This window comes from Phalacrocorax carbo, chromosome 26 (assembly GCF_963921805.1).
Source record: "Phalacrocorax carbo chromosome 26, bPhaCar2.1, whole genome shotgun sequence".
In the NCBI taxonomy this organism is placed as follows: domain Eukaryota; kingdom Metazoa; phylum Chordata; class Aves; order Suliformes; family Phalacrocoracidae; genus Phalacrocorax; species Phalacrocorax carbo.
This window is the reverse complement of record NC_087538.1, coordinates 1,362,401-1,387,625: the sequence shown is the minus strand read 5'-3', so window position 1 is coordinate 1,387,625 and position 25,225 is coordinate 1,362,401. Positions and strand designations below refer to the sequence as shown.

General features: G+C 47.1%; 1 protein-coding gene across 1 annotated transcript; it reads right to left on the bottom strand.

Moving 5' to 3' along the window:
• Nucleotides 1-464: 464 nt before the first annotated feature.
• Nucleotides 465-24,792, bottom strand: LOC135317459 (protein ELYS-like). Its single transcript, XM_064473752.1, has 24 exons — nt 24,672-24,792; nt 23,211-23,464; nt 20,259-20,439; nt 19,264-19,471; nt 17,877-17,993; nt 16,833-16,917; nt 14,702-14,852; nt 12,130-12,262; nt 11,861-12,042; nt 11,326-11,387; nt 9,100-9,184; nt 8,923-9,012; nt 8,616-8,760; nt 8,111-8,115; nt 7,748-7,843; nt 6,890-6,983; nt 5,292-5,415; nt 5,106-5,162; nt 3,746-3,892; nt 2,371-2,558; nt 2,055-2,199; nt 1,847-1,960; nt 687-834; nt 465-601 (listed from the first exon to the last, which is right to left on the bottom strand). Exons 1-24 carry the CDS (start codon nt 24,790-24,792, stop codon nt 465-467), a joined length of 3,069 nt encoding a protein of 1,022 aa, XP_064329822.1.
• Between the last annotated feature and the right edge of the window lie 433 nt (nt 24,793-25,225).

Sequence of the window (25,225 nt, the reverse complement as noted above, 5' to 3'; positions counted from 1 at the left end):
TTGGTGAGAACAGCATTCCTGCGATGGAAACCTGCAAGTTTTGCACAGAAGACAAAAGTACCAACAACATAAGAAACAAATGCAATCTTACCACGTGAAATTCTATTATTTCATTGCATTTTCCAATTGGCCTAGACTAAGAGGTCCAAATATACCAGAACTGAGGTTGATTTGGCCACACCACCTGTAGGAAAATCATCTGACAGCTACTGGCCTCTTTCCTGCTCTTTATCATTCTGCCTATTTTTAAGTAAATAAGGCAGAAACAAAGCAGAAACATGGCAGCAAGTGGGAAAAGGTTACTATTTGATCACACAATCAAGTCTAGCAAGATCCATACACCAATAGCTTGATGGTAATCAGGGTTTTAGTTTTAGCCATCTTAAATTCTCTAAACATATTTACCATAATATAAATATATGTATTTTGCATAACAAACATTATCATAACAGAAAAACTCTCTCTCAACGAAGTTTCTGCTCGTTTCCTACCCATAACTCTCTAACTTTGGCCAACACACGACTGCTGAAAGGTGCCCTTGGATCCACATTTCCTGCATTAGCTGGTTTTGTTACTGTCGAGATTGGCTTTGGTCTTGCAGCTGTAAAGCACGAGGGAAAAACGATCAGCCTTGTGCAATCAAAGCGATGGTGAGTTGTGCGTTATATTCCCCCCCTAAAAATTACCTTCTCTTGGTCCGGATGAAGGCAGATGGTAAGGCTTGGCTCTCTCTACAGCCAGCTGCCTCTGACCTCTAGGAAGGGTCTTGCCGTGCTGGGCTGAGAGAGAATTTCTGGCAACTGCTCTCTGTCTCCAGCGAGGAGCACGATCGTTCTGGTGAACAAAAAGCGTAAAGCAAGAAGTTTCACCCTGTATATTTAGCCAAGCGGAAGGAAGACTAGAATAATAGCAGAACCTACAACTTTAAGCTAAAACCATGCCGGCACCCTGCAGAACCTCATTCTGACGCGCTTGTCAGCACCCACAAGTTTCACGTGGCTGACAAAACAGCAGCCTTTCCCTTGTTTTTCCTGAAACGCCACTGCCCCAGGTGACTGAATCTCCAGGGCAGCGGCGGGTTCCGTTGGACAAGAGGAAGTGAGGATTAAAATGAGGAAGAGAAAGCTGCCTACACACCCCTTCCCCCGGGATGGAAGCTTTCAAACGCAGGACCTCAACCTTCCAGAACCACCCCACAAGTTTGCTTCCCTGGGAAACTATGGTTCTGGAAAGCAGCAAATGGATCACAGAACCACAACAGAAGTTCCCATAACACAGAATTTGACCTGCCTATTTTGAGACTCAGAAGTTAAGTAAGAATTTCTGTCCTAAAAGTGGTAAAACGAAAGCTGTGGAATTGCAGACCTCACGCTATAACTTGAGGAAATAATAAAAAGAACAACCCATGATGCAAACGGTGCCTGTGGGTTGGCACCCAGAGCTGCGTGTGAGATACCAGAGATGACATACAACACACTCTTCATTCCACAGTGACCCAAACAACTTCCAATCATCCGAACCCTACATAACGTACGTCCCTGAATATCTGAATGGTAAGAGTGGCTGACAGGAGATACTTATTTAATCCTCAGACACAAACAAACTGTTCAAAGTGGAGTCAACAACAGCCTGGAACACAGAATTTCCAACTGCACGGGGTAGCTTTGGAGCAGTGACACATTCTGTTCAACTTTTAGGTTCAGCTGTAACGTAAGGTGCAGAGGCTTATTGCAAGTATTTCAAAGAAGGGTGTGATAAAGAAAGCAGGATTCTTACTGAGCGCTGTTAAATCTAGTTAGTAACCCCTGAGAGAACCTTGCACACTTGGCAGGACTTTTACGCTTACCATGAGATGAACGTTCATCGCCCGGTTCAGCTGTGGGGCTGCCGTACAGTTGGCACGCTGCAGATGCTGGACTAAAAGAATCTCATGAGTCTGTAAAAATTTCTCCAAACACTTCTATGAGAAATAACACATTTGAAAACATATATGATGATCCTGCCTCTTCTCTTGGCAAAGAGGGGGTTCAGATTTTCCTCTTGCCCACACTTACTTGTTCAGAGTCTGTGAAAGGCAGCCTCAGGAAGTCTCCTACTAGTCCCAACTCCCGACAGATGTCATACATGTCTTTTAATAGCTCTTCCTCCTTTAACTGAGCGGCGTCTTCCTGCAGCAGAGCCCAAGCCTCCGCCATGCACCTGTAGTTAATTTTGTGAGATGTAAAGGCGTATAAATAGTATCACCAAAAAGATGCTTCCCAGATATTGTGCTCAAAGTTCAAAGGAAGTGTAGGGGATTGTGATTTCTAGTGTTTGTTCTCCACCTCTCACAGTATTTGAGTGCCAAAATGGTGGCAGATATTTCTTTACCTATTGGACAACAGCACAGTGAGGAAAAGTCGCTCTTCACAACTGCTTGAGAATGGTGGCTTCATCACCTGCATGTATCTGAGGGCTCGCCTATGCTCTCCTTGGCACATGAGGGACCGAAGAATTCTCACGTGTTGCCACGACACAGGTGTGATTGTAGCTGGGTGAAAGAGCAGGGCCAGGGAGTTCTGCAGAAGGTGGAGATAAGGTTTACTAAGATCACAGAATGCCAGGTTGGAAGGGACCTCAGCGATCATCTAGTCCAACCTTTCTGGGAAGAGCCCAGTCTAGACAAGATGGCCCAGCACCCTGTCCAGATGACTCTTGGCGGTGTCCAACGTGGCCGAGTCAACCACGTCCCTGGGGAGATTATTCCAACGGTGACTGTCCTCAGTGTGAAAAATTTCCCTCTGGTGCCCAATCGGAATCTCCCCAAGAGCAACCTGTGTCCATCCCCCTTGTCCTCTCTATGGGACTCCGTGTAAAAAGGGAGTCTCAACCTTCTTTGTAGCTACCCCCTAAGCCCTGGTACACGGGGATGAGATCCCCTCTGAGCCTCCTTTTCTCAAGGCTGAACAAACCCAGCTCTCCCAGCCCATCCTCGTATGGCAGCTTCCCTGTCCTCTCATCATCCTGGTGTCCCCTCTCTGGGCCCCTTCCAGCCTGGCCACATCCTCTTTGAATAGAGGGGATCAGATTGGACACACAAGCACACCACAAAACTGTTCAACAGTTTCTTCAGTAAGGGTGAATGTCCTTGATACCGGACAGGTAAATATAAATTCTTTACTATTTGCAGGAAAAAAAAATCAGTTAGCCATACAGAAAAAAACCAGAGTCTTTTAAAAGGAGTGATTCACACTCGGCTAGGGTAACCAAATCCCCATAGGCAAACATCACTTCTTATAAATACCAGTTATTCTCCCAGACAGGTTGCGTTAAAATTGTGATAGGCAAAGAGCAACCTTCAGCATCAGGAGGAACATGAATTAGATTGAAGAGTCACTTTTGCGGTCTTCTGTCTCAAGTCTTGCTGCCAGGATGGCAGTTTGAATAGTTAAAGTCCCCAAACCACTGCTTTTGAGAAAGCGCTCGACTGCTCTGATGAGAACAACCTGAACAGACGGCTTTGGCAAGTCACACGTCAAGCATTAACGCTGACTTCTTCATTGTCTTAATCCATTTCCTCTCAACGTAATTAAAACCAAACTGCAGATCATCACGTATTGCTGAAGGTGCTGCTGAAGCAGCATTACAAAAGAAGCTTCCCATGTTTTATCACCTGGTATCAGCTAAGCACCAGGGTTTTTACATCATTTGATAGATCATAGCATTGTATTGCAATGTGTGCCCAACTAAACTGTCACATGCTTACATCATAATCCTTGTGGTCTAGAAGCCAAAATCCTTGGATACGCTTAACAAGGCCCGAAGGGATGGCAAAGGCAGCTGCGAAGGAGTCGACGGAAGGTTCTGTTTTGTTCGGAAAGGAATGTATGATGTCTAGCAGCAAGTAAATTGTCTGATATCAAGTATCTAATTAAGGCTAATAAATTTGCAAGACCAACAATTTATCACATGAAATAATATTATACCTATGATTAATATAATAGGAATAAATAATAAAATGAAATAAGAATATCATAGTGGTAGGACGCAGAAAATACTCATGTATTAGTCTTGCCATTTTATGCTGTTGCAACCTGAAGATAGTCAGGCCCTAACAACAAAATTGCATTCTGAATAAATAACCAGAAAGACAGACTCTCTGATTTCTCTAAGGCATTCAGAAAGGTTGCCTTTCGATATTTAAACAGTTCCGTTGGAAACACAGGCTCCCTCTTTAGCCACTGGAGCCACCAGCTGGACATTCAAAACATGAGAACGGCCAATGCTTGATTATTAAAGCAAACAAATTCTACAGCTGGTTTCTTCCCTCCTTTCCAGCGTATATAAAACAACTGAAATTAGGGTGTCCTTACAGCACAGCTTAGCTCTGCATGATTAAAACTGGATTTAAACCAGTATGTGGATCACTCATCGGCAGTGTCACTTTCTCTTTCTGACAGCTGTTTTGGGGGGTCTGTTCTCATCAGAGAGCTCCGGGGTGCAACAGCTTTAAAGCCCCTGCTCTCTAGGCTCCCCTCTCGGGTCAGGCAACACACAACCAAAGCAACACAGTGTATTTCGGCAGCTTAAAAGTTCAGTTTCTGCCCAATGACTTTTCCCTTCTCTCTCTCTATTATTCTGTGTGCCTGCACTTGTAACAGCACAAAAGCAAGCCCTCTTAGCTGTGCTGGAAAATGGATGATTTCAGCAACATCAGGTCCTGGTACACCACTGTCAGAAATCCTTTTGCTCTGAAGCAGCACATTCTAGTGCATCGCTCGAGGAAGCAGCTGTTTGCTACAGCTGTGGGTGCTTCAAAAATGAAAAACAGTTTACATTTTGAGAAAATCTAGGGGAGCTTTCTACCTTTAACATTGCTTAGTAAAGCTGTTTTCTCACATCAGAAAAGACTTTGCAACAAAACATTTTAAAAATTCCTAAACAATCCACAGTACAAAGAAATCCAACAATGCTTCTGCCTGCGACTTAATTCTTAACTACACGTGTTCATCCGCAGTGTGTTTGAAGCACAAATTAGAAAATGCATCGAACGCGGAGGTGACAGACATTTCAGACCCCTGATGCGCGTATACTGGAGGTGTGACAGAAATAACTCCAAGGGATACGATTGCATGTTTGTGGCTTTCTTCAACGCCTTCTAGCAAATAGAGCTCCAGCAGTGCCTGGAATGAAAAGGTAGAAGCTTTTTAAAGGTCCTCTCTTTGAGAAATCATTGGCTTTGGGGGAGGGCTGGGCTGGGGCTGGGGTTTGTGGTGGTGGTGGTGGTTGTTTTCAGGGAACACAACACTCACCTGTAAGCTAGGAGGTGGGTATTTCCCCGTTCCTCCTTCATCTCTCTGCCACAACTTCTCAACTCGGTCTCCTAACTGGGAAACCATCCCATCGACCATCAGGCAGTCAGAGTCCCGTTTGCCTCTGGAACAAAACGTAGCGAGGATTTGACAGAGGAAAACACTAATTCCAGCCTCTCGGTGTCACAGATTTCCTCCAGCCAAAACAAACCCAGCTAAAGCTCCCACGACTCCAAGAAAGGAACAAACAGACAAAGGCACGATCGTGACTTGAAGTAGACTGGAAAGAAATTTCGGAGTCAGGTGAAAGGTGCTCATTAGATCCTAGTGAATTATTAAAGGAGCTCCAAATAGGAATCCAAAAAGCTCCCTTATTAAGGGGAAAGTTGCAGCGACCTTTTAGTTTTCAGTTTTTCTTTTGTGCCGCATTACTTGTAATACAAGGGCAGTGTGAGCAAAGCTACCCCAAACCTCACGCCCCCAGCGGGAGTGTTCCCACACACAGCGGTGAGACCCCAGCACGGCAATGTCAGGCTTTGGTCTCAGCACCTCGCTTCTGTTACTGAAAAACAGTCACGGTCAGAAAGCTGAGCCCGCAGCTGAATTCTGGTATCCCCTGAAGCAGCACGTTTGCGCCTCTGCACGTGCCATCACAGTGACGGAGGGCTGGCCTGTGAAACACTGCATTCCTCAGAAGCCCATCGCAGGCTCCTGCGGGCTGCGACGCCAGCCTTTCATTTCCCGAGGAGGACGAGCAGAAGCAGCACGCTGGAGGTGGTGCTTCTAAGGAGCCCGTGAGCCTGTACGAGAGTTACCTGAGAAGGACGCGCAGGAAGAGGAGCTTGAAAGCCAGCGCCTGACATAGAGCAGCTTCCACCTGGACTCCTCCTGCTGCACCTTGCTCACGGTGCCACAGCCACGGCTACTTGAGGACTTTCTTTAGGTTACAGAACAGTTGCCAAAGAAAAATCTGTTCTCACCTAACCCAAGGCACATCACCATTATGCTCGTGAGCCAGCCCAGGAAAGGGAGCTCCCGTGAGGAAGGGGCTTTTATCCAGTCGCCAGGAGAGCGCTGGCCGTGCCAGCTGCATGTGACTCTGCCCATCTCCTTCAACGACACCGCGGTGCTTGGGAGTGGGAGATTTGGGCCAATCCCCTTATCGCCATCTATCACTGGTCATTGAGAGAGATTATTTTTGCTTTGTTTTTTGGTTTTTTTTTTTCTAAAACACGCTTTCTTCTGTGCCCAGAACAATTGCTCTGCAAAGGCCGTGCCTTGCTGACCTGGCCGTGACTGATCCTGTCCTCACCACACGACCTTTTCCAGTGGTAACAAATGACACAGAATTGCCAATGAATTACGTGCACGTCAAAACAATGATGATACCAACAAAGGGCACTAAGCAGAGGTATATATCAATATTTCAACACGGGAGAGGAACCTCTCTGTTCAGCAGGACACACGCATCACTCCAGTCAAGAGTGTTGCCAGCAAATGCATGAAGCGTAGCAAATACAGCTGCTGATGGAAAAGCCACTCGCTGCCGCTTCTGAATTTGCAGTGGAACTGCTCTAGAGCTTTCCTGCACGTCCTACCTTGATAAACGCTCCAGTTGCTGTCGATGACCAGCGTAGTAGCTCCGAATCAGAGGATAATTGTAGAAAGGTCTAGAGAAACGCATCTCGTCACCTACAGGCAATAAATAAGAAGTAAGTTAAAGAAGTCATATCACATTTTCAACCTACAGTTTTTGACTAAAAAGACAGAAGAACACACAAGCTAAGCATCAAAAGCACAGGCAAGCCTCCGACTTTGAAAGAAGCCCAGCCTCCTTCTGCCTTTGCTAAAAGAGACCTACGACACAGGAGTCAATTCCTCCTTGTCCTAAGTGCCATTTCAAGCTTACAGGTGATGTAGCATCCAGAACATGTAGTGTCAGCTGAAGTTCACTCTAAAAAAACCCCCAGTTCTCAAAGGGAATGGGTTTTTAAACATGTCACGTGAACATGCGTAAGGCAGTTAAGGCTGACAATAGGATTTATAACCCATCCAAATGATGAACTATTTCCAAGGTGTATTTTTTCCTCAAACAATCCGTAAAAAGTTCAAAACACGCACGTCAGGCTTTTACTGTAAAATCAAGCATTCCCGTGTTGGGCTTTAGGAGTTACTTGTTTACAATCCCAAGGATTTCAAGCTGTGGGCACGAGCAACTCCCTCCCTCAGAGGCTTAGTGCTGTTTCTGAGAAACACCCCGGAAAGAAACTGCTTCCATCATTCTACACGACGCAGTTGAAAAAACAGTGAAATCTCAATTTCAGCAGCAGAACTTCAGCATCTGCTGTCACTGAACGGGCACGACTTGGTATTGAGGAAGCCTTGACAAAACCATGGGGAAGCAGGTGTTCATAGGAAGCACTGACTGCTACAGACGCGTGACAGTTTAGGCTTACCTGAGCCCTCGGGCAGGAGGCGGGACCCACAGAACCAGAGGACCACTCGTGCATACAAAGCTGCGAGGCTGGTCACCGCCAGCTTATTTGTCAAGTCTGCAAAACATGAAAAGAAGCTTAAGAGGACTGTTGGTGTGCAATTTCTTTTGTTTTTTTTATAAAGCTCCCCTCATTGCACTAAAGAGAAAGTAGAAAAATAACATGGTAGAAATCTTTGCCTGTGCATTTTTCACTCCGTATCACGTCCTTCTCTGAAGTAAAAGCCCACAATCACAAGCAACCCTTACAAAGAAGAAGATTCACTAAAGGTTTAATAAAAAAATGTGAAGTCGGAACTACTAAATCCACTCATGGATAAGGCACCTGTTCTTCACGTAGCAGAGACGTTTACTCTAGCAAAGGGATTTTCTCTGTTCTCCTCAATATGCCAGGAACAAGTTCTAATAGAAACAGCTACAGAAACTCATGCAACTCACTTTACATGTTACTCATTTAGGCTTCCTCTCTGATTTTAGTCATTTCCAATCCAATATTTGCATGCAATCACGCACTGCTAGCTGACAATCAAAGGGAGTATTTGTCACAGTGCCACATCCCGTTGCTGTAATTTCAAGCCGGGTGCTTGCACAGCTCCTTGCTGACCGCAGCCTCCCCACCCACTCGCACCAGCTCCCCAACAAACTCTTGCCCTGAGCTCAACGCGCGGTAAGTGGCAGCCCCAACCCCTCCCAGTTAAGCCCCTTCTCCCCGCTACATCTGACTTTCTGCCAATCAGCAAAACCAACAGAAGCTCCTCTTTCCACAATTACAGCCCCAGCATCGTTCCAAATCTTCATAAGACATACCAGAGAGTTAGAAATACTGTGACAAACCTTCTCCGGCGAGCTCTTGTGCCTCTGTTAGAAAACAGTTCAAGACTGTGCTAAGGTTGCTCAAAAGCAACTGGCGGTGCTGCAGAGCCTGTAACCTCTGCGGGTCAGTGGAGCTGCAGGAGCCGTCAAACAGCGCAACACCTTTTCAAGAACAGGTATGAAATCGTTAGCCTACAGAGCCATTGCAGAGTTTCAAAGTGCACTTCCAGATCTGCGGGCAAGACCATCTACCAGCAGATCACTGAATGAGCTCAGCTGGAAAGACTGACTCTAGGTTTGCAGCATGGCTGCACTAGTACTCACAGATTTGCTCAAATTCGTCTTTTGTATAGATCACTCTGCTCCACGTCCAGTCAAGGGCAAACTGTAAATTAGCAGCAGAACTTGGCTGCTCTTTAAAAAGAGAGAACAAAAAAGAAATGAATCAAGAATTCCAAACGAAGAAACCATGCAACATAAAAAAAACAGAACAAGTCTTACCTTTAGATGTCCAAATCTTAATGCAGCCAGTCAGAAGCCCTACAGAACCTGTCTGGGCAGCAGCTGACAAGACCGCGTCTAACTGCTCCTCCTAAAAGTAACAGGCGAAATCAAAGGAGAATCCCACCTGCTGTCAACATCCCAACCACCAACAGTAAGTGCTTGTTTCTAACCCTACACTCACTCAGGCATCACAGGCTGGGCTGCTTGTTGCTGTGAGGAGCACATGGAATTTTTCCCCTGACACGTCAACTTCCCAAAGGCTAATTCTAATCTTTATTTGCATGCCTCTGCATCATCCTCTCAATTTACTGCGTTCCAATTAACTATTCCCAGCAACGTGCCCTGCTTATACCCATGGCACATGGGGTGCAGAGAAGTTTGCCATCAGGAATGCGCGAAGGGGACAGAACAAACAGAACTCTGCAACGTTTGCATGGAAGCAGCGAAGCCAAGATCAAGCAGCTTTCCAGGCTATGAAGACATGAAGCAGTTACGACACCCCAAACATTAAGTTGTCATTTCCCAAGATGACAGAAAAGAAGTGAAACATTGATGTTCTAATAGGTTTCAGGTTTAGGCGCTTCAAACACTGTGTTCTAATGCCGTGGCGATCCTTCAGAAGGGCAAAGCACAGGCAGGCACAGACGTGCACTGTTAAGGAGTAGCTTAGTGCAGCTGGTGTTCTGGTACTTCTTCCAGGTGAAATGAACATAGAAACATAGAATCCTTAAGGTTGGAAAAGCCCTCTAGGATCAATGAGCGCAACTGTCAACCCAACACTACCATGTCTCCTAAATCAGGCCCTCAAGTGCCACGTCTACATGTCTTTTCAATACCTCCAGGGATGGTGAGTCCCCCACCTCTATGGGCAGCCTCTTCCAAGGCCTGACCACTCTTGCAGTGAAGGCATTTTCCCTAATATCCAACCTAAACCTCCCCGGTGCAGCTTGAAGCCGTTTCCTCTCGTTCTATCGCTAGTGACCTGGGAGAAGAGACCAACCCCCACCTCACAACAGCCTCCTGTCAGGCAGCTGCAGGGAGCGATAAGGTCTCCCCTCAGCCTCCTCTCCTCCAGGCCAAACAACCCCAGGTCCCTCAACCTCTCCTCATGAGACCTGTTCTCCAGACCCTTCCCCAGCTTTGTTGCCCTTCTTTGGACACGCACCGGCAACTCTATGTCCTTCTTGTCCCGAGGGGCCCAAGACTGAGCCCTCAACAAATTTTCCTTTTTAGGGCTTTTGCTTTTTGTTTGCTTCTTTCTTTGGCTTTTTAAGCACATTCACAAGTATCTTTCCCTTCTAAATAAAATCATCACATTCAAAGCCATTTCTACATGTTCAAATACACACATCAGATTTCCATCTTTTTCTGAAAACCAGTCTCAGACAAGGAAACACACCGAGTACGACTTACGGTGGCAAACAAAACCCCAAACCAAGCTTCTTGCCCCTAATTCTGACATTTGTCTTACTCACATTCACAAGCAATTCCTGCTCAAATCCCTAACAAGCCTCTGAATGATCTAGTCTCAATTCAGCAAAGGGTATGACAAATTTCTGCATTTCCCAATTATTCCCAACGTGGAGCTGACATCAGATCACCCAATCTGAATGGAAGAGCCTACATCAGGCTTGCAAAAGAAACAGCCTATGGGCCAGGCCAACCTGCCAAGACGGTCATGTTAGCTACCACACTGTGCACAAGTGCGCTTTGCCCTAACGCACCCCCACAGATCTGGTGAGGAATCCAGTAGAGAGGAAGATGAGGGCAGGGAAAGACTGCTCTCCCCTTCCTACCAAGTGCTCCTCTGCCTGAAGGTTGTTCTGAGGGAACGATGCTTCCTTTTCTCCGTTCTGTCCTCTTTTCCCAGCTCATCAGGGATCAAAACCCGAACTCAGGACCACGCAGGCAGTTGCACTCATTGATGAGAGAGAAGGAACAGCTTTCCCCGACTTTCTCTTCCTGCTCCTAGAGCAGCGCTCTCTTCCTTTCTAGACATTCAGGCCCTGATCGTGCTTCAACGGGAGGCAACGGTGGGTTTACACTCCCAAGAGGGGACCTCAAACATTACATTTGATAAAACTGGTAGGGTACAATTGCAGTTACGCGTGTGGATGGGCAGGAGGAGCATTAAATGGTCCCTGACACCGAAAGCAGCGCCATGGAAAGCTTAGGAAAGCTCCATCCCTTGACATTCTCCATAAAGACACAGTAAAAGCTCACCTCCTTCTGGAAGCCGCTGCACGTCACATGAACAACTCCAGAGCTCAGCAGGCACGTGCCATCTGCAGAGACAACGAACGTTGGACAACATTCCATACTCTCACCGTGATGGTAGCACCAGTTTACATTTTTGTCACAGCAACCTCTGGAAAGGTACAACTGAGTACCCGTTTTCCTCATGACATCACTTACAGCCTTTTTTAGAAAAATAATGGCTGAGTGTAGAAATTTTACCTCCGGGGCTATCGAGGTGCTGCGCTTTGAGCTTCAGCCCAGAGTCATTTCATCTGATCACCAGCACCACCTCACGGGCTGCGTTACAGAAGCACCCAACCCCCAGACCCAGCCGCCTGTCAGGCAGGTGTCACAACAGCACACACTTGGTCAGCACAACGTCATCACGGTTGGGTGGGTGGGGGTTGGGGTGTTTCGGTTTGGTTGGGTTTTTGCGTGACAAACAGTGAACAGGAGAAGCAATAAATGGCATTTGAGCTCGGTTTAAGCTTATCACTACTCAAAGCCGTGTAATACCTACCAAAATTATAGGTGCTTGGATGAAAACACAGCTCAGGTTGTGGGTAAGAAGGAGGAACTCTCCAGCTTAGGCTGCGCTCCTGCACCACAACATCCAGAAGGGGGTTTGGAGCAGTCGTGCTTGTCACAGCGTCCAGTGACCACAGTGCAAAATAGGGGCAGTCCTGAAGGGATTCTTCTGGCCTGAAAGAAAACAAGCGCAGAAGCTAAACGCCGACTTTCCAGTGAATTATGGGGAGGGATACTGAAACCAGCTTCATAAAAACCTACCTTAGTGAGCCTGGCATTTGAGCCTCATACCAGCAGTCAAAGTCAAATACACCCAGATAAGTAGATGGTTTTCCCTGGCCGCATGTGTTCACTTGCCAGCTGAAGACGGAGACACTGATGTCAGGAGATATGACTGGAAAAGACAAGACATTGTTTCTTATTGGGAGAAAATACAATCTATCTGACATTTTCAAAACATCCCTTTCTAGTTTGGCTTCATTCTGTTACGTCACTCATGAAACGCAACACTTGACTAAGAAGAATTTTAAAAATGTACACCATAGCATCACCTCTGTGATAGGTTTCAGTCATGCTGCCCCCCTTTGCGAGTTCAACCTGTATCCGTCCTAAGACAAACCCAATACACAATTGTCAGGTAATCAAGTTTCCCATACAGTAAGAGTGCATCAAGATGGTTAGAAAAAAACAAAAACCAAAAAACAACCCACCACCCTAGGAAAACATACATTGCTGCTTTTAGAAAGCATACAAATTCTTGTCGTATACACTTGATCACTCAGCTGGCATTCTTAATTTCCAGATTCGACTCGATTGCGGGTGTTACGAATAGCTCCTTTCCAGCACAGTCAGAATGAAAGAACACAATTATCACACAAAACAAACACCAAAACCCAACCCCAACAAACAGGAGGTTGGAACAAAGAGTTTAACATCAAACATTGACCATGTTACACTCGGGTTCTCTCAAGAAGTGGCATGGTCTGTCGTCTCTGGGGAGAAGGCATTCTCCAGATGTGAGCAAAGTGGGGGGTGCATCCTTTACCCTGACAGAGCAGGGAACCAGGAGACAGGTCGTTTGGCAAAATGGGTCTCTGTTCTCTGCTGAGTTCATCAGGGCTGCTCAGGGAGCCTCCCACGCTTTACTGTGTGTCATCGTGAACTTCTGTGCCCTTTCACTTGTGTGAGCCGCTGAAACTGCCTTTGAAGATGTCAATTAGTTTCATAAATCAGAAGCCAGCTTCATTTCTAACCTCAACCCACATCCAACAGAAGCTCATGTGGGCCTACAACTTGAATAGTTTCTGGATAAAAGCTAATGAGGAGCCATCAGAGAAATGACAAGCATTTTTCCATGCCTCAGGCTTCATGAAAAGGGGACCGAAAGGGCCTTTTTTGTTGGTTTTGGTTTGGGTTTTTTGGTGGGTGCGCCTGTTGGTTGTTTTTGACAAGGTTTTAGAAGGCCCTCTCCTCAGAATCATGCCACAGGTGGAGAAAATCCAAAGGGGTTTTCATTAGATTTTGACACGCTGTTGTTAGAGGATGGCACCCCAAAAGAGGTGGAAGCTGCCTCTTCAGGACTAAGACAAAGCTAATAAACACAAATAGCCTAGAAAGTCATGCCAGTGTGGTCTTTGTAACAGCAGACATAAGTTAAGGCCAGTAAGAAGAGAGGGAAGGGCATTCACACACCCGAACAAAAGGCTGTGAAAGTTATCACTGCAGCCGGCTCAGAGATGTGCTCAGAGCATCACTGGATGTGCAAACCCAGAGATGCACATCTCATTATTGCAAGGGAATGAAAGACACCAGAGGAGTTTTAACTGTCGATCCGGACAAGGGAAGCCAGAAGCTCTTGCTTTAAGAGCTTGTAGGTGTAGGAACCTATTAGACACAGAGAGGGCAAAGTGCACAGGCAGATCATAGACTCGTAGAATCATTTAGGTTGGAAAAGGCCCTTAAGATCATCGAGCCCAACTGTAAACCTCATACTGCCAAGCCCACCACTAAACCCTGTCCCACAGCGCCACGTCTGCACGTCTTTTAACTCCCTCCAGGGATGGTGACGCCACCACTTCCCTGGGCAGCCTGTTCCACTGCTTCGCAACCCTTTCTGTGAAGAAATTTTTCCTAAGATCCCAACTAAACCTTGTGCTCTAGACCCTTCACCAGCTTCGCTGCCCTTCTTTGGACACACTCAGCACCTCAGTATCTTTCTCGTAGTGAGGGGCCCAAAACTGAACACAGGATTCGAGGTGCAGCCTCACCACCGCCGAGTAGGGGGGGACGATCACTGCCCTACTCCTGCTGGCCACACTATCTCTCATACAAGCCAGGATGCTGGGGGCCTTCCTGGCCACGCGGGCACACTGCCGGCTCATCCAGGTGCTTGGGGAAGGTATCAAACAGATCTGGCCCCAGGACCGAGCCCTGGGGAACAGCACTCGTGACCGGCCGCCAGCTGGATGCAGGTGCAGGCATAGGTTGGAAGAGGGGAAAAAAGAAAGTTGAGGGAACATTCCTAAGCAATGGGGGGGATGATCCTACTGTTCAAAGACGAGAGCTGGAGGAATAAAATGACTGACAGGTGTTATAGAGGTGACCCCACCAGACATCGCTACAGCATGTCAGCAAGCATTGAAGGGAAAAACAGGGTTTATTTTAACAAGTCCCACAGAACCTAAGCACCCAGTTTTCCCTTTGAAATAAGCCCAAGAAGTTAGTCTATACAGATATTGAAGACTTTCAGGCTGTGGGTATGGAACAGCATTCACTGCTTGGATGCCAAAACCATTTAGTTTAGAACAACCAAAGACGGGCATCAGGAACAAACCTTCATCAACGCTGTCTTCTCTGTCAATGCAGTTGGTAAAGATTTCTACAGCCTGACAGCTGAGTAGTTTGGCCTTGCTGCCCTGCCCTCTCAAGGGAAAGGCTCCACCCGTCAGATCCAAACTGTACTTTTCAACACAGGATGCCAAACCCTGCGGAAAAAATCACAGGCGAGAGAAAGGTCATTCTGAGAGAAAAGCAGACATTATACCTCAGTAGGAAAGAATGTCTATGTCTAATAGAACCTGCATATTGTACTGTATCTCTCCCAGGCGCTTAATCTGATGGCAAAGAGAAACTACAGCTGACAAGCAAGAGAACTGAGTGTCAAACCGTAACGGGTAAGTTTGGCCGTAAAAGCTTTGCACATTTTCAGAACTGAGCATTTCCCTCGCATTACTGGTTCTAAATGTGTTTTGCAGAATTCCTTGCACCATCCCGGTTTCTTCACAAACCTACGTATTTATCTAGAAAGAGAGATCTGAAATAATGCCATACATAGGCATGCAAAGCGCTTTGCTCCATGACTTGATCACAGAACTGATGAAGTTAGAGGAGTCACGGCCTTCCAGCAGCCAAAGCTCTCTTGCGAGGCATTATCTATAGGCACACACCGCTAGAGTGAAAGCCCATCCCTCGGGAGTAGCCATGAGAACGTCTTACTGAGTCACAGCCTTCTCTCAAACCACGTCAGCTCCTGCCAGCTCCTCCTCTCACCTCCTCAGGGACTGATGGGTGAAAGATCCCTCCCTGCCTTCACCAAGTGCAGCCAACAGCAAAACAACCCGGCGGACATGGCATGCACGTGGGCAAGGCGTTTAGGATCACAAATTCCTACAGAGTCAGCCAACTACTTTGAGACCTACAGAAACTCCAGCAGGATTGTGTGGAACCTCTGAGACCACCATTTGCTAAGCAAGCATTGACTGAAATACTGTCTTTCCAAATACAGCACTTGGTCAAATGCTCTACCCTACAACACATGGGTGTGTGGATTGTGGACAAAGAGCAGCTCTACAGTTAAAAACCAACCAAACAAAACCAAAAGCTAAGCAGCTAAAAATCTCCAAAAACCTACCAGAAAATAAAAAAATTGCTTGTACCTCATTCTACCCAAGTTTCCTAAAGTTTCTGAGCTCTAGAAGGAACTGGCGTGAGACAATCCATTCTCGTATGACCTGATATGTTACATGTAACTCACCTACTCTGAGAACAGGCAAGCTTTCTCTTAACCATTCTAGGAAATACTACTAATAAATATCAAGGCTGTAGAGCACAGATCCTCTCCTACCGCACCTCAACAGGAAAGACATGCTCTGAATTAAGATTACTTTCCCATCCAAAAGATTTTGCAAGGGTTTCAGGCGTAACACTGAATAAAATGATACGTGCTAAAAACGCGTCTTCTATCTGTTAGATAACAGAGAGGTAAGGCTAGTTCATCTCTATTTTAAACACAACCTCTTTGGAGCCACTTCTCAAAATTTACATATACTTTTTTGACCAAATCAGACCACTCTTTACTGTATTTGCGTATTTTGCTGGCTTCAAGAGCAGAGTTCGTAGGTAACGCAGCCAAAAAGTAGAAAGAGTTCTCTTTAGAGCTACTAAGTTTCAGGACCAGCACTGAAGAGACCCTGCAGGTGAGCGTCATGTGAAGTCCTGCTGACAGAGCTCAAAGGGAAAACAAGGATTTAAACCTGAAGACCGGAACAGAATAAAGCTGTACGCCCGTGTTTTAAGGAAGGGAGACAGACAGAACCTTATTCAACTCTGCAGTTTGGTTAAACAGAGCTACTCAAAGCCCTGTCTTCTCTTCCTACAGGCCATTCACTTGGTGTTTAAATGAAGAATCATTTTATTTGTAAAAGCTGCTGCCTCTTCAGGAACTGAATTTATACGGGCTCTTTGCAGGCGGCCCTGCCTGGAACACACGACACGGCGGTATGAAATTGTACGACTTCTTTTCAAAAAGTATGGACAAAGGCCGTGCCCGGGAAGGCTCAGCAAAAGATTCTTTCTTTTTAAGTCATCTCTGAATTGTCATGGTCAATATTCCCCCTGCCAACTTCACTGATACTCCCTTAGGGAAAAGGACTCTTTCCATCCTTTCACGCACGTGCACGTCTTACCTCGTACATGGCTTGTCCTGAAGCCAAGGGCCTCCTGTCTGCGAACGCTAACTGCAACAGATGTAAACTCACGGCATCGCCTTCACTGGAAAAGGTACAAATGATGACATTTGGTTACAAAGCTGCTTTATAGTCCTCGTTACCCTTTCCTTAGGTCTAGGCTGAGGTTTCCTGAATAGCACTGTCTCACTGAAAAGAAAAACAGCCCTTCCCAAAACCTAAGAATTGGTCACATTTAGCCGCTAAACCACAAAGGAGGAAATTTGGACACTAACAGCTTCTGGGGCAAAGGCTACCCATACAATCTGGAAGCTTCAAGATGTTCTATGGAGTAAAAATGGTTGGGAACAGTTCTTGGCATTGAAGAGCTCGCAATCAAAACTGCTTTACAGTCAAACTGAAAAAGATTGCCACTCCACGAGCAGCCGAGCTGAGTAAATAGCTTGCTGATGCCGAGAGGGGCAGATCTTTCTCCCCTTCCCTTCCCACCAAAGCTCCAGTCCCTCCCCTGCACACACGGCACCTTCCACACCCTCCTTTCAGTCATTAGCCCAGCAGGAAACCACCGACTTGGCTGCTGAGCACCTTCCCTGCCAGCCGAGCTGAGCTGGCTCACCAAGGCTCAGGCTGGCACCAGGGAACCGGCCATGCTGTCACCTCCTCCTTTAGGGGCAGCAGGCTGGTGGATCCGCACCGTCAGTGCTCTGGAGCTGCAGCCTCCACTGCGCTCCATGGTATTTTCATACCACGGTGTGAATATCAGGCAAATCATGAAGCAGTCATCAGGAAACAAAGGAAGCCATTGAAGAATGCCAGCACAGAAATAGAGCCACTGTCGCTTTGCTGCCTTTCAGCAGGGAGGAACTAGTAGGTCCCTCTCCATCCCTGTTACATCCTGTACAAATCGCACCGTCAGCCCCTTCCATACCGGAGAGAATCTCCTGCACGGCTAATTCAACAAAACAAATACACGTGGGTCAACTCTAGGTGAACAAATGCTCAAAAAAAAAAATAATCAGTGGCCGATAGTAAGCTTTTATTCACCTTTCTTGCGTCGACTGAACAGCCCACAAGTAGCAGCAGTTGCGAGGATCGTGCTCAGGCTCTTGAAAAGTAACGGCGCAGACAGGAATCCTTCCTCCTTCAAGCTGACAGTGGTGCCTGCAGGGTTAACAAAAACAGAAAGCAGGTGAGCCTGGTGGCCCTGCCTGTTTGTAGAAGGGGAGAAGCATCTTCTGAGCAAAGAGCCCCTGACGTGCTTCTCCTCAAGGCACAGAAGGTCACACTCCCGTCTCAAACAAGGGAGTCACGGGAGCGACTGCTTTTGATGCAACAGCCACGAGGTGAGGAAATTACTGTCCATCACGGGCAATAACCTGGCTTTATCTCCTCCTCTGCCTGCGGAGCAGGAACATGAAAGATTCCTTCAGCTGCCAGGCAAAAGATTCTTCCTACTCTTGTCGCCTGCTTCAATATTGAACTGAAAATGCAGCCTCTCTTCTGCACAAGCTGAAAACAGTGCCAAACACCAGTAGTGTCTTGTTTCTTTACTTGGACTATCTAAAGCCTTTCTCCTCCAGACTTCTGAACCTTCCTTGCACCTTCACAATCTATTCCTGCCACCTCACTATCCCTCCACTCTCTATTCATGCTGCCAATAGTTCCCGGTGAGTCACTGCAGATTTGCTTAAGTGAATCCCGATCTGAATTGGGTCAGATATTCCAGGGGGGATTGCTCTTTGGCAGAGCTGAAATCATCTCCCTCATTTCTCTGTTGCTTATCCCTTGACATGACCCTTATTCCCCCTCCAAGTGTTCCAAGCAGACTTTCATTCCCATGCATCGCTGCCTTGGCATGGGTCAGTCCCCTCTTTTGGTCGAGGCTGAAATGTGGGAGAGAATGTCTTTTCAGCCACAGATCAGCTCTTGATCCTTCACGTCTCACTCCTTTCAACCGGGACGCTTTAAAGAATATGATCACCACAATCCCGTCATTAACATACTTCAGCCTTTCAATGGGTGCCCTCATTGCAGGAGCTGCTTCTGAGAAATAATGTCTACAATCTCTTTCATTGAAACACACACAACTCCTGCTGTCACTGAATACTGCTGGTGGAACAAACTGCCTTATGGAAAGCAGCTCTCTCACACCCTAACTGCTTGACAGAACCCAGAGAAGGGAGCTTTCCGCAGTTCCTCAGCCCACGGGCACAATAAGGAGAACAATCCCAGCCCGCTGGGGAGAAGGCGGCCCACTGAATCCAGGTATGGCTCAATGGTTACTTCAGAAGGGGATTCCTAAACAGGCCAAGATTACACTCCACATTTCCCTCCCTGAAAAAGGGCTCTTTAAATTAACAGACTTCCTCCTCAAGCAGAGCCTTGAGAGCCCTGCACCTCCAGGCGTGACCAAGTGCAAAGGCCGACTTACTCCCGCTGCAGAGTTTTCATATTCCACAGTGACAGGGAGCCGTCGGAAAAACCCACGGCGAGCTGGTTGCTTCTGCTGATGTAGCACAGGGTCGATATTGCTGTTCCTGAAGGACACTGTAACTGAAGGTAGAGATGTCTCCCTGCTCTGCTCACGGTTGCTCTTCCTTGTGAAACGCCAGCAGCAGCTCTAGTGACAACTGTTAGACCTGCACGCACAAAACCACACAATAAAGGAATGCGTTAGGCCATTCAGGTTGCATTTGAAACACTGACGTGACAACATGGATGATCTAATTCTACCGTCCCCGGCAAAATACCCATTGATGCAATACTTTGTCTGCTCTTCCCATTCTGTACGCATTCAGAGCACACAGGAACTCTCTGACTGGACAGGTATCCTCGCTCCTATTTCAAAACCAGGTGAAAGCGAAACCTCCATAGACAAATTCTTCCTGGGCTCTGCACATCAGCAGTTTGGGCCTCACGGTGAAGCTACTTGAAGTGAGACCAGCTCCCAAGGCCACTCTTGTAAGAGCAAAAACAGCGTATGCAATCCGAGTACACCAAGTACAGGTTCCGTTTGGTCAAATGCAGGGATTTTGGTAAGGCATATTTACTTTAAAAAACAAGCCTCAACTTTGCCCCAAGTCAATGAACAGAAGCAGAAGGACATTCCCAAGGAACAGGGCACGTCCGACACACCTTCCTGTCAGGCAGCTGCACCGACTCGGATGGTCAGATTCCTACCCCTCACTGGTGAGAATCACCGTGACAGAGGGACCCTGGTGGGAGGGGGTATTTGTAACCTTAGGAGGAGTATGAAGCCACTCCCATTTTTAATCCTTTCAGGGCCAGACGATGTCAAACCGCCACCTGTCATCAGCAGTCATAAACGTCTGCACAGCAGTAGCTTCAAAGTGGGATGCGTGTTGTTGATTTAAAAGACACAAGTTTTCTTACTTTTCCGTTCAAGTTTAGAAACCGCAAGCTCACCCGATGGTTCATTCTCCCTCTGACTGCAAGAGAGATCATCCAAACCAAGGTCCACCACAAGCAGATGACCAACATCTGTCGCCACCGCTGCCACGCCACAAAACCCTTGCAGAGCCCGGTGCAGGTGCCAAGGCCTCGCGCTGGCTCCTCCGGGGTTAGTTATGGGCTCTACAGCAGTTACCTACAGGAAAACTACAAGTTAGTATTTCAGCTCTTTGACAAGCTTTGATAGAAATCACTCAAAAGTGAAGCCAGAATCAGCCCATCAGAAGCAAGAAAGTAAATACAGGGTTCTCAGACTTAAAAACACAGCATTGATCCCAATTATATCCAGACAAAACAAACAAACCAACCAACCCCCAAAAATGTCCTGTACAAAAATCCGTTACTGCCTTCCGTTTACGGGGTTTCCTGCAGGGATTTCGCTGAGCTCACTCCAACTGCAATGGTGCAGTCTATTATTACAGCTTACCAAGTTCCATTTTCTACTTAGAAACCATTAACTCAAAGACAACACAGAAAATCCGTTAAATGCAAGAAACTTGACCGTATTTAAGGGACTGGAGTAAGAAAGGCCAAACTCACTCTCGCTCTCCCACGGCCCCCAGCCCGTCAGCACTGGGATACAGCCCACGCCTTCTTTGCCAAACAGGTACTAGGGCAAATCTCGGCTCTCAGTCAGACGCGGCAGCGGCCAAGTTGCAGGGGAGACACACCGCTGCCACGGCAAGGGACTATTGTTACAGAGAGCGGAAGGGAGATACCAGCTTAGGGAAAGCTACACCAGTCCTCATTTAGAATCAACAGAGCAACCAGGGAAAGCAGAAAAGTTTTCAGTGCCGAAACAGCGGCAAAAAGCCCAGCAGCTGGTTCGCCAAAAGCCAGCTCCGGCTGAGGAGAAGCGCACGCTGCTCTGTAACACGCGGAGCCGCCTGCCAGCAGCTTTAGTACAAGGCCCTGATGGAGACAGACCTTTCCGCACCTGCAGCCCCTCCCGGGACAGCCCTGACGGCTCCAGCAGAGACACCAGCACGTGAGGGCTCCTGCACTAAGGCTCCACAACAAAAGAACACGGGCTGCCCTTCAGCCTCCTTGCATAATGTCACACAGTGACACCAGGGAGCTTTACATCAACAGCAACCTGTTACACGACAACGGAACAGAGCAGTGAGCACCACAAGGAGTCCTTTTTTTATATAGATTGGGTTTTCTCCCCAGAGGTGGGGAAAAATTGACCAAACCTCGAAGCCCCAAAGTTCTCTCCCCTCCCGTATCAAGCACTTGCTGTGACTGCGCTGCCTGGCAATCTGCCACAGAATTTACCTTTCCCCTGGGCCACAAGAATTCTACTCCTAGAAGTGCCCGCAGTATTTGAGACAACTTTATATTGTTTCACACTTCCTGGAAATCAGATGAAATCTCCAATCTTCTCAGCTACTCAAAGCACCACCAAAAGTGCGTTGATTATTCGAATTCTTGCTGCTCCAAGCCTTGATGACTCTCAGGAGGAAAGCAGAAACACTGCACATATCGTGCTGCGGAATCAGCCAAAGTTCCCCTGTTGCTGTTAACTTCTTTTTCTTTTAAGGTCTCGTTTTGTTGTTGTACAACTGGCCCCAAATCCACCTTTTCCACTTTTGCATACAGCTTCCCAGTTTTAACGCTTCAGTTTTCCCTGTAGAAGCTCCTGGAACTGCCTATTTTCCCACGGCACCAGCCACTGGCTTTGCACACTCTCCTACACTGCTGCCAGCTCCTTCTGGGAACGAACGCAGAAATCCTGTCTCAGCTCCCTGACTCTGCATGCTGCCCTTCTGCCTCACACAAACCAGCAAGAGTGGGGAAAATACCATTCCAGAGCTCTGAAACATGCAACCGTTATAAACCAATTTAATACCGTTAATGTTTTCAATTCAGATTTGCTTTTACAAGTCTGAATGACTGCACGTCTATGTCAGCGCACAGCTTGCCTTTCCATCTCAAACGCTGAGATTTATCAGGACGATCGGCAAACCCACACAGCGGAGCACCAACCCAGCTCAGCTCGTTAGAAAGCACCACCACACAAACGCTCACTGCCAGCAATCACACTGTAGCGCTACAGACAAACAAACCCCGCCTGGATTCTAGCAAGTCAAACCAAACCACGCTCTGGAAAGCTGAGTAATACGGAAGTATTTATCTGTCGCAGATTCTAAGGTGGTAAAGACAGAGGGAACCTTGATGTTCCATTACCTTAAGGTGACTCTTGTCTACACTCAGACAAGGAGCCGAGGGGAAAGGACGTCATCTGAGTTTATGGGTTAGAGAAGGCAGGGAAAATTAGCAACGTTACACCAGAGTATCCCACCGGCACAAGCACCATATGCAATAAGCAGAGGTTCAAGGGCTTCAGGCTGAAAGTCAGTCTGTAACCACCTGCCAGGTAACGCAGTGAAGCCTGTTTTTTCCCATCCTAAGTCAACAGAAAAATGTGCTTTGCTCTAAAGTCACCTGCTTGCTAGTCCGAGACTCCTGGGAATGTGCCGAAGTCAGCTACAGCACAGCCATGGAAGTCTGAGATGTTTTAAAGACAGTATTTCTGACATAATGAACCATTCAGGACATGTATGTTACCAACACTTGAAAGGCAGGGTGAGGACGAGTTCTTTGTCACTCTGGCTAAAAAAAAAAGGTAGTTTTCCAGGCCTTTTTGTCAAAGTGGAGAATGAGGTAACAACGTGCTCTACTGCAAAACCAGAAAACTTGTTTGACTCTCAGCAAACTCAAAGGATAACGGTACCGTTAACCCCACGATTTCACATCAAGGTGCTCTCGACTGGACACTCTGCAGTGACAGTATGATGACACAATAGAGAAAATGGACGTCCTAGCAAAGAGACGCTCCAAAGCTGCTCCTGAAACAGCGTTATGCAGCACCTGACAACGTTTCCCCCATTAAAAAGCACCTACCCTTCCTGGCAGAACTACTGCTGTAACCACGCTTGATGTTCCAAGGTCGTACAGGCAGAGAACACTTCCCTCTGCTTCTCTCAAGCCAACCAGCAGCCCCGTTCCCGTCTGCCAGGAAACCTCCTTCACCACGCGGATGGTGGGAGGCTGCTCACGGGCTCCACTGAAACGGTGTGCAGAGAGCCGCTCTCCCGTCACAGCGCTCACGACCTCCAGCTGAGGGCCACACGCCAGCCAGGCCAGCCCATCTCTCCCTGGAAGAAGAGAAAAGGCTGGCTAAAGCAAACTCCCAAGAGAGGGTTGAAAACAACGGGAAAATCACAATCACTGCCCCTTTGCTTCAACAGAAGTACCTCACAGAGCAAGAGAGGCTTACCGAATTCGGGTCGATTATTGAAAATCACCCACTGAATCCTCAACCAATGCATCGTAAAATGAACCACCTTATGATTTTGCATTTGGACTTGTCATTCCTGCACTGAAGAATTCTGCTTGTTTGGGATAAAGATTACAATAGATTGGTCTCTAGTCTTTATACCATATTCAGCTTGGTTTTGCTAGAAATCATCTAAATACATATGGGAATACAACTCCTAAAGCATACCTCAAATATGGCAAAATCTCAGCCAATTCTTTTCTAGTTGACTAACTTTGCTCGACACACGCCTACTTTGGGCAGGGGTTTGGACTTCAACAAGGAATTACCTTAAAATGGGCACTGCGGGAGCCAATTTCAACTTTTACACACGCTGATCACAGAGAGAAGTTAGCACATTTAGTTTCACTGAACTACTTCCAACACAAAGGGAGTATTAACTCAACTACTGCACTTACAGTCACACAGAGAGATTCTACATGGTCTCAGCAGAAGCCCGGACACCCAGGCAGGCCCCCGGCTCTACCTTCAGATCACCGACAAAGTCAGCTACCTCATCTGCTCAGCCGCTCTCAGCAGCTCTCCCGGGACACTCCTCTGCGTCCCATTAAATGCTCTGCAAACCTGGCTGCAGCGCCTAACAGGGCTTTCCTCTTCCTTCTGTTTTTAGTCAGGCTAGGAAAGAAAAAGCAGGGGAGGCTGCCTCTCTAACACTGTGGGAGAACTAGTTCTGCACGGGATGTTATGATGGTACCAATAAATACAGCCCAAAACCACACCAGGACTTTTTTTGTAAACTGCCTTTCATTCCATTAGAAGTTGAGGAGGGCTCACTGACTTGCCCATGTTATTTTAATAGCTCAAGACTGCCGCAGGCTGTTGTCCTTTCAAAGTTTAACTCTACTAATGTTTTAATGTTAACATTTTTCATCATTTTGTCATAGTTCATCCTTTCTGTTCTCTCAAAACCTGACGCACCTGAGCAGCACCAACCTGACACAGCTGATGCTGTGACCCCGTGCCTCAGGTCACCTCCAGGCAGTAACAACTTCACAGCAAGACCCAATTTCAAGGAAAAGGCTCACCTCTGGAAAACCGCCCGCGCAGCACAGACCCTCGGGTGAGCTCATCTTCCCCAAGAGCCTGAATGGTCACCTCGGGAAACTGCAGCAGGCTGCTCGTTACCTGAGCCGCGAGGTCTCGCATTCTTCACTGTGAATAGAGAAGAAAATGCCAAAAGAGGCTCCTGACAGCCATCGACATTTTTGAGATTGACAGAACTTTCATCCCTTTGCCGTGAATAATCTCCCGGCCACCTCCTGCGGCTCTTTTCCTTAACAAAAGGGCACTCAGGACAGGTTTGGATCTCACAGCAGAGCAAAAGCAGAATCCTTTGCTTTTCTGATGCCTACGAGATCACCAACAAAAAGGGACGCAGGGGTACTGACAGGATAAACAACATGGGAAAAAGCCCAAGACACTGGAGTCAAGTCAAGCAAGGCGGCACGAGTCAGAGAGTGAGTTTTGCATTAAAAAGCTCCAGAAAATAAATAAGAAAGAACAAGTTGAGAAATTACATGTTTGAGCAGAATCACATCCAGCCAAGTCAGTGTTCTGGGATGTCACCGTTGACTGACAT